The sequence below is a fragment of the Pelodiscus sinensis genome, chromosome 1, assembly GCF_049634645.1.
Source record: "Pelodiscus sinensis isolate JC-2024 chromosome 1, ASM4963464v1, whole genome shotgun sequence".
Classification (NCBI taxonomy): Eukaryota; Metazoa; Chordata; order Testudines; family Trionychidae; genus Pelodiscus; species Pelodiscus sinensis.
In genome coordinates, this window is record NC_134711.1 from 225,608,520 (window position 1) to 225,618,533 (window position 10,014).

General features: G+C 40.6%; 1 protein-coding gene across 3 annotated transcripts in view; it reads left to right on the forward strand.

Moving 5' to 3' along the window:
• CYFIP1 (cytoplasmic FMR1 interacting protein 1) overlaps positions 1-4,400 on the forward strand; it is a 122,159-nt gene extending 117,759 nt beyond the window's left edge. For all 3 annotated transcript variants that reach the window (XM_075916231.1, XM_075916234.1, XM_075916221.1), the window contains exons 29-31: positions 1,480-1,718; positions 2,566-2,713; positions 3,684-4,400. In XM_075916231.1, the coding sequence (XP_075772346.1) occupies positions 1,480-1,718; positions 2,566-2,713; positions 3,684-3,848 (552 nt within the window). In that variant the 3' untranslated portion in view covers positions 3,849-4,400. The remainder of the gene's footprint in view (positions 1-1,479; positions 1,719-2,565; positions 2,714-3,683) is intronic.
• The last annotated feature ends 5,614 nt before the right edge of the window (positions 4,401-10,014 follow it).

Below are 10,014 nucleotides of genomic sequence, written 5' to 3' on the forward strand. Positions count from 1 at the left end.
GTCAGCAGCTTGTGCACACAGGTGGCTTATTGTCAATGTCTAGGACAGTGCAGAGGTGACATTTTAGGTTTCGGGAAAGGATTAAAGTGTTAATTTCCACATACTCTCTTGTGATATAATGTGTAAAGGAAAGGATTTGTACCCAAGGGGCTCCCAGTTCAAATTCCACCAAAAGCAACTGATTTGCTCTGTGACCTTTTAAAAAAGTCATTTGTTCTCTTGTGATTCAGTGAACAAATTGGATAAAATCAACCTTTTTGGAAAGCAACTGTTCTATTTGATCTTTTCTGAGCTTTCCCGGAAAACTAATTACCAAAAGAGAACATTCTTCCTCCTGCATACCTTGTCAGTGAGCCACTTTTGATGTCTAGAAGCCATTCTTCTCTGTGTCTTTGTTGAGTATGTTTCATTCCCCATTTGCTTCAATGGAAAATTGTTCTTGAGAGAGGAATTGGGCGGGGGGGCAAAAGGGAATGTCAAGTATAGAGTTAAGACTACTTTTATCACCATGGATAGGTGTTAAGTGAACTGTGCTAAGCAAGTGACATGGTCCCTACTGGAGAGAGCTTACAATGGGAGGGCACAAGCTAGTACAATATAGAAAAAGAAAGTATTGATTATAAATCAGTTTACTTCAGTTGTATTGATCTCTTCATGCTCACTTTGAAGCACATCAGCTTCTGATAGCAGCAGGTCAAGGAGTCAGCAATAAGTGAGGGAAGGAGGCAGACAAACCATTGTCTTTTGATTAATTTCAGTTAAAAGCCCCCCACACCCAGCCCCCCAAAACCTGCACACTTTGGTGTGGTACAGCAGCAGCTGACCTTTTGCACTCAACAAGCCTTGAAAAGCTTTTCTTCCATTGAGTGGGTGGGAAAACCCCCCAGATATTTCAATGTTGGTGTTTTCTGCTTCCGTCTTTCACTTAACCCCAGGAGAATTAATGAAAGTATTCAGATCTTAAAAGCATTGATTCAAAAAGAGAGAAGTCAAATCTAGTGACCCGGCTATGAGTACTACTTTTGTTTAAACAGCCAATTCGGCCTGCACTCAAATGAATTTGCTCCAAAGTGAAGTGCAGAACTGAAACTGGGACATTCAGGTAAACTGTTCTACAGTACTCTTGGGGTATGTCTACACAGCAAATTAAAAGCTGTGGCTGGCCCATGCCAGTGGACTCTTGCTCACAGGGCTTGGGCTGAGGGACTGTTTTGCTGTTGTATCTGGGAGGGAGAGTCCCAAACTTGGGATCCAGTCTGAGCCCAGAAGTCCACACTGCTATAAGACTGTCCTGCAACCCAAGCCCAAGTTGGCTGGCATAGGCAAGCTAATGAGTTTTTATTTGCTGTGTTTTTGATCAGCATACTCCCATAGATCAGCATACTGCACTAGTATAAAGCTTTCAAAGAGAAACCACGTCTCCCCCATAGCTAATCTGAAATGTTTCATTCACTTTTTATTTCCTCCTCTCCATCTTAGCAAATTGCAATAGCAAGGGAAGGAGATTTGCTGACCAAGGAACGCCTCTGCTGTGGCTTATCCATGTTTGAAGTCATCTTGACCAGGATTCGGACCTTCCTGGATGACCCAATCTGGCGTGGCCCCCTTCCCAGCAATGGTGTGATGCATGTGGATGAATGTGTGGAATTTCACCGTCTCTGGAGTGCAATGCAGTTTGTGTACTGCATTCCTGTGGGAACACATGAGTTTACTGTGGAGTATGTATCGTAGGCTGCCAATTATGCACTTATTGCAACAGTACTTTATTGTATTTCCTAGTTAGAAATGGAGATGCAAATATAATGGTGGTGTTCATGTTTTTGAGAGAGCTCAGTGAGGCAAGCATAGGAAAGAGGGAAAGTGATGCTTGCACTGAGAGCCTTTTAGCACAGGAACATAGATTATTTTTAAAAGAAACAATTGCTATCTATTTTAAATACTTTGGTACATAATAAAAGCTTTCATAAAGAAGAGGTCCTACCACACACACCTCAACACCAGTGATGAGTATTGCTATCCATGCTGGATTTAAGTAAAATAACTTTTACAAGTAGTTTTAACAGATACTTATTTTCTGTAGGTTAGCAGCATGAATAAACATTCAAAAGTTAGTGTCCTGCAATCTTCAGTTCTTCAGTTTTTAGCATTTTGTTTGATAGTTTTCGGTAGGAAAGATTCTGAGCTATAATTTGCCTGTCACTGGCTAGTTAAGTGGAAGTCTTGCGACATTGCTTCCCTTAGTCCATAAGGACCAATAAATATGGTTGTGTAGCATTGTCTGTACTATGGGTTAGTATAACAGTAGCACTGCTGCAGAGTAATGGGGAGCATATATTTTTGGAAGACTTTAAAACTGGATGAAGAGTTTCATCTTTTCTAGTGTTTGCAGTTACTACATATTAATTTAGAGGAAAATGATCCTAAAAGACAGTGTTTTAAACCCTAGCCTGCGGGATTTTAAATTCCTGTGGGGTTTTTTTGTTTTTTAAGAGATGTCATGCTAACTTGTTTTTGGAAGTTTTAAGCGAAATATATCATTTTCTTGGACTTTGTATTCTGTTACAGACAGTGCTTTGGAGATGGGCTGCACTGGGCTGGCTGTATGATTATTGTCCTTTTGGGACAGCAACGTCGCTTTGATGTGTTGGATTTCTGCTACCATTTACTGAAAGTACAAAAGCATGATGGCAAAGATGAAGTCATCAAGAATGTGGTAAGTGGAGTGTTCAGAATTAATCTAATTTACTTTTCAAAGCACAAGATTATGCAGTAGAGCAAGTTGTTAGTAGCACCCTATGTTAACTGGGATTTTAACTGAGCAAAGCTTTACCTTTCAATGTGGCATGTGTTTTCTTTCATTTAATGAAACATCTGATGTGATCTAGATGCATATATGTAGCCTTAAAACAGGGCTAGTCCAACTGAGGTTGTAATTCCCAAGTTCAAGGCCTATTTCTGGAATTGTACACAGAGTAGAATTTTAAAACAAATTTTTATGTGGATATTTGCATCTAACACTGGTTGGGGAACATTCAGGCTACGTCTACACTGGCATGATTTTCCGAAAATGCTATTAACGGAAAACTTTTCCGTTAAAAGCATTTTCAGAAAAGCGCGTCTAGATTGGCAGGATGCTTTTCCGCAAAAGCACTTTTTGCGGAAAAGCGTCCGTGGCCAATCTAGACACGGTTTTCTGCAAAAAGCCCCGATCGCCATTTTCGCGATCGGGGCTTTTTTGCGGAAAACAAATCTCTGCTGTCTACACTGGCCCTTTTGCACAAAAGTCTTTCGGAAAAAGACTTTTGCCCGAATGGGAGCAGCATAGTATTTCCGGAAAAGCACTGACAATCTTACATGAGATTGTCAGTGCTTTTCCGGAAATTCAAGCGGCCAGTGTAGACAGCTGGCAAGTTTTTCCGGAAAAGCGGCTGATTTTCCGGAAAAACTTGCCAGTCTAGACACAGCCTCATAGTTTATCCAGACTACACACCACTCTTGGAGCAGATTTAGGAGACTTGGCACCGTTTTCTCTTTCTGTTACCCACAGTGGCCATATTAGGTCATACAACGGGGTCCATCTAGTCCAGTATCCTGTCGTCCAACAGGGGTCAATGCTTTTATCAACAGTTGGTCCTGATTTTTATCTCAAAGCTTTTTCTGAATATACATTTTTTACATTGCAGCCTTTGAAGAAAATGGTGGAGAGAATTCGCAAATTCCAGATCTTGAACAATGAGATAATTACTATCTTGGACAAGTATTTGAAGTCTGGTGATGGAGAAGGTACACCAGTGGAACATGTACGCTGCTTCCAGCCCCCTATCCATCAATCTTTGGCGAGCAACTAAGTGTGGATAGACAACCTTGCATTTTACTTTAGCAGCAGTTCTTCTGTACCTAGTTCAGCTTTAAGATTAAGAGGAGAAAAACTCCTGTAAGGAATATACCTTAATCTGTATTTCAGTATTTCCTGTGCCTTTTGAATGGTGGTGCTTTGTCATTTTCAGTCTCCAAGGACAATAATTGTATACAATCCATACTTATTTTTCTAGACTAATATTTTATATACTTGATAAAAAGGCTTTTTGTCTTACAAACCCTTCTGCATCCGTCACCTGATGTGATCATTTTAGACTGGATTGGTTCAAACGGTTTATCCTTATCAGCAAATTATTAGGGTGGGTGAAAAAAACGTGGGTTTTTTTTGTAGAAACATTTTTTAAAAATTGATCATAATTGTTTGTATTAGAAATGCAGTAATTGCTTGCTTGGTCTTTATAAAAAGAATCCTGCTGGTATTTTGTGAATAATTTTTGTAATCAGTTGGATTTTTTTTCTTGGTAAAATTAAATTGCATCCTGTGATTAATGATTATGGAAATAAAGGCTAATTAATTACAATTCTCACTTTTTAAATAGTGATTCTTTCACTTGGAGGTGGTTGATACTATGAACTTCAGCGTGGGAGCCTATCTCTCACTGTTTCTCAAACCATATCAAATTAGTTTTCTGGTTTGAGGTGGTTATTTTAAAATGAAAGTTTTCTTTCCAAATTGATAAGTAATCTGTTTTAAAATTATTTTTGAAAGGTATCCTTGCATAGACTGAGCTATTGTAGTGTCTCTCACTATGCTTAGCTTTAATTATACTAATCATTACTATGGGAGAATATTTCAATCTTATTGTATTACGAGAGAGGTCCTAAGCAACACTAGATAAATCTAACTCCGTTTTTTCCTTCACTTAAATCATTGTTCTGAGGTGGGAGATGGGGTCAGAATGCAGGCTCCCCGTGGGGAAGAGAGGATTACCCCAGTGATCTCTCACTGCAGCAGCTTGGGACCAACTGAGAAAAGCACCTCTGACTGCTGCAGCAGGCACATCCAGGGGAGTTGTGCAAACAAACGCTTTCAAATATATCATAGATAGCTGTCTCTTTCTTCATCCCTGCCCCTCTGCTGCCTCAATAGGGTTATAGGTGCCCCAGTCCCCCATCTCTGGCCCATTGCAGGCCCCTCCCATGGTCATTATACTGTACAATTGTCCTTGCTTTCCATCCCATATCCCCTGCTGCCACCATGTGGCCATTACATAGTAGATCCTTCCCTTTTCAGTTTGAGAACTAATCCCATTCCAGGCACACCATCCCATTTTCCTGGCACAACCAAACACTTTTCTTGCTTTAAGTTATGATAAAAGGAAGCTTCATACCGAATTTGGTGGTCCTAGCTCTTAGGCTGTGTCTACACTGGCATGATTTTACATAAAAACATGCTGTCTGTCTACACTGGCGGGAGTTCTTGTGCAAGAACACTGACATTCTAATGTATGAAATCAGTGCTTCTTGTGCAAGAACTATGATGCTCCCGCTCAGGAAAAAGCCCTCTTGCATAACTGTTCTTGCGCAAGAGACCAGTGTAGACAGGCAACATGAATTTCTTGCGCAAGAAAGCCCGATGGCTAAAATGGCCATCGGAGCTTTCTTGCGCAAGTGAGCGTCTACACTGGCACGGATGCTTTTGCGCAAAAGCACATCTCTTGCGCAAAGGCACATGCCAGTGTAGACACTCTCTTGCGCAAATACTTTAACGCAAAAACTCTTGCATTAAAAGTATTTGCGCAAAATCTTGCCAATGTAGAAGTAGCCTTACAGTTTAGGAGGGGTTCTTGAACAAACAGATGGACAAACTCTCAAATATAACTAGTCCAGTGGCACTTTAACAGGTTTATTGGGGCATTGGAGCATAAGCTTTTGTGAGCTATAACTCACTTTCTCAGATGCTGAAGAGAGGAAGTGAGATGTAGCTCATGAAAGCTTATGCTCTAAAGACTAGCACATTTATTTGGATATTAAAGTGCCACCAGACTCCTTGTTTTTGCTGAAGCAAACTAAAACTGCTACCTCTCTGAAATCTCTCAGGGTATGTCTACACTTGCAACTTATTTTGAAATAGGGATGCAAATGTAGGCATTCGAAATAGTAAATCCAGGATTTAAATATCCCCCACTTCATTAGCATAATTGCGTCCGGGTGCTATTTTGAAATCGCGCTATTTCAAAATAAAACGCCCTGTGTAACCGTGTTATTTCGAGAAAAAAACCCTTCTCTCAAAATAACTGGTAAACCTCATTGTATGAGCAATAACAGTTATTTTGAGAGAAGGGTTTTCTCTCGAAATAATACGGATACACGGGGCGTTTTTATTTTGAAATAGCGCCTGGATGCAATTATGCAGGGGATATTTAATCCAGGCTTCATTGACTATTTTGAATGCCTAAATTTGCATCCTTATTTCAAAATAGGGTGCAAGTGTAGACATACCCTCAAATATATAGTACATCCTGTGAATCCTACCTCAGTAAGTTTGTAAAGCTTCTTTAACAACTGTACAATCCAAATTAAAGCAACATGATCAGGGACCCCTCCAAAGTCTGAGTTTAAGCCTGTTGCTCTCTGGTTTTACAGCTTTGTCAAATTGTACAGGTCACAACAAGTATTCTTCTAACAGCTATAACAGCATGTTAGATATTCTTAGGATGGGAATGGAATGGCTAATGGTGTATGCTTGGACAGAGCAAGTGGTAGTGAAGCTGCTCTTTCTACCCATAAGAAATTCTTCTGAGGTTATATCCCTTATAGCCAATGATGGGGGAGACCAAAACAACAGGACCAAGTAGTATTCTAGCACCTCTCTCCCTAGCCTGCCTGCATAATAAGACCTTTTCCCTGCTTTCAAGTCCTGACTTGTTTTGAAAAACTGGAAGCCAGCAGGAATCCAGAAAGGTGCAAAAGTGAGTCAGCTAGGCATGGAGATGAGGCAAGTGATTAGGAATACATTAAGTATGAGACCATCTTAAATAGCTGTAGAAGAAAATTTTTCTTGAGGTTACACAAACAAGGATTAAAGTGAAGAATAAGCTAATTTTTAGTAATTCTGTGCTGGAAAGATGGGGGGCTGGTTACTCAAACTTGCATTACCCTAACTAGAAATAATCCATTTTTCAATGTATGTGTCTACCTGACCTGGTGCTTTAGAATAAAAAAAAGTCTCACATAAATGTTCTTTAAACTTTTCTGATGGGAGAGTGTGGTGGAAGCTCAGGGTAACTGTGGGGGAAGAAAGAGGAGGAATACACTTGCATGGGGTGCAGTAATTCCCTTATTTTGTGCTCCATCTCTATTTTATGCAGTACATTCTACCTTGATACTACAGGAACAAAAAAAACCTTATCTACAGTGTCACTCTTCCTTGGTGCTGTGTGTTGCACCTGAAAATTCTACTGAAATTTCTAATGCTTTAGCTCTTCAAAGTACCATACAAAGGTCAATTATGATGAAAGATAGAGGCAGCAATGTTTCATGTCACCACTATTTAAAATTATCAAATTAAGTGACCTGGCTGAGATGCACTATAGGCCATGAAGCCCCCACTCACAGACCAAGCTGGAACCAGGATTAAAACTGTCCTCAGACACCCAATTTAGGCCTTGACTTCAAGAATTTTTTTAAATGCATGTTAAAATCCAAGCGTGGGCAATGCATAATGCAATTCCTACATGTCAACCTTCAAGTTTCCTTCAACTATCTAATGTTTAAAAGAATGTGTAGTCACAAATAACATTTCAAAGGCACCTGAAACTCAAGTCTTCAAAATTGACTAACGTTTAAGGGTGTAAATCCCAGTGAAAGTCAGTATAACAAGACTTTCCACAGTATAATGCTGTAACTATACTGGTATAGCTAAAACATTACAACCCATTCATGGCTGACTAGGAGCCTACAGCAATACAAATAAACATCTTTATAATTTATTTGTTATTCCAGTACAGGAATAAGCTATACCAATAAAAGGCACTTCTTTACTTTAAAACTATATCTATACTAGGATTTGGACCATTTTATTATCCCCCATGAAAACAATTGTGTGTTAATGGACCAGGGTCTTTGGAGCTTAACACACTTTTGACCATAGAATTTAATATCTTAAATTACTTGTGCGTTTTGGGAACTTCTACCCTCAACCTCTAAACATCTTTCTCCATATAAAAAATGAGGGTAAGTGGGAAAGTTCTTCAAGTGGATCTGCATATTCTCACATATGAGTCTTACACATCCTATTAGTGCCTCACAGAAGAACTTTCTCCAACTAGTTTCTACCATTAGAATACTCGTGCCCCCACCTGCAGTTCCCCTCAACATCCCTAACCATATTGAGAGTGAGGTTGTGTGTGGGTCCCAGTACCCTCTACTACTTCAATTACTCTCAACTGCTGTGACAAAATACAATTAACAGCTCTGGTTCATTCAGATGCCAGCTTTTCTTCATTCTTACTCTCTTGATAGCTGCAGTTTATGCTTTACTGGTAAGTAGAGAGTGGTGTTCGCTGGTAGCTCAGTTCCAGATTACGGTGGAACTGGAAGAGCTGGGATTCAGGAGATGTGCTTCATGACTGGTCGTCTTCCTGGCATAGGATGATCATATTAGATACCTGAACTGCTTAGGCAAGGATCATTCTCCTGCATGTTCCATCTACTGGATTTTCATGCCCAAATCTGCTCAAGAGAGGCAGTAAAGATTGCAAGTGCTTCTCCTTAAAGAGGAACGTGAAGCTCCAGGCACTCATCTGATCCAAGGCCTGATGCCAGTAGGCTTGGCTCCTGTGACTTCTTCCAGCAAGTCAAAGCACTTCAAAGGTTTCAGGCAACTGGAACTTTCTTGCGTCATGTTTCGAATCCTGGGGCTCAAGCAGTCAGGTTTTTGATGGCAGTGTTGGTAGAAAAAGGCCAATCAACTGCCATAGAAATTGGAGCCATGTTTGCTCCAGCTATGTTGGTTCTAAAACAGGCAGCAAGGGAGTAAGACTGTCACTGTTGGATGTGACAGGGTAAGGGATTTTTAATTTTGTTGGATCATTTTCTCTTGGCAAGAGAACATTTTCTATTGGCAAGTTACACCAAGCTCTTTTTCACAGTTAGGTTGTTAGAACACCAGATCTCACATGTCAGATTTGTTGGATCCATCCAACTCTGTCATGGCCTCTCCAGATCAACTCCAAAACCCAAGCCAGTTTTGGCTTCAACATTGAGAACCAGTGGCATTTCATTGCATCCTGCACTATCCTTCACTTCAGCCGCAACCTCTGCTTTGGTTCTGGTTCCATCTTCAGATCTGATGCGGAGTCTTTAATGGCAGATGTTCGTTTGGCTTCTGAGCATTCTTCCAATCGGAGTAAGATTGTGGAAGGGGTTGATGTTTGTTTTCACCCGAAAAAAGGAAGAGAGTGGATTATTAGCCTCTCCTCTGATCTATCTAGACTTCCTCCTCCAATATCTCCATTAGAGCTTTCTCTCTTGTTTCTCTCCACACTCCACAACAGTTGCTCTCATCTGTGTGGTCCAGTACAGATCCTAGGCTGGATCCATGTTTAGAGGAGGATAAAGAAGCAACTCCATTGCTCCTAGTTCATGCCTCCTTTTGCTCCTTCTCCTGTAGGTTTGTTCTGAAATCAAGCTGCTGGGGAGTGGTGGTTCAATGGGCACTGCTATAGGGTACGCCTTGTAGATGGAGAGGTCAGGAAGTTTCATCTATAGTGGATCTGGCAACTGAGAGAAATCCTTAGATCCAGTTCCACTGGACCCATCCATGTCTCAGGCAGTAGCACCTGATTCTCTACATAAAAGGAAGATGAGGTGATTGTATAGTCTTGTTCAAAAAGAGCTGACTCAGACTTACAGTCCTGATTTATCACCAGATGAGCTTGTGAGAATGGTGTCTGCCTCTTTCCCTTCTGAAACACTACAGTTCCATGACCTGATGGGCCACACAGCATCCATATTGAATTTACCTTCAAGTAACCATGGAGACTTCCCTTCCAGAGTTTGACATTCTTAGGATTCCTTCAAGAGTAGGATGTCCTTACAAATTTTTGATGCCCTGCTGGAGCCTGCGAGGCTGTTAAGAAGCAGAAGTTGACTAGTTTCCAAGAAGACAAACAAATCCTATCAGATACTAAC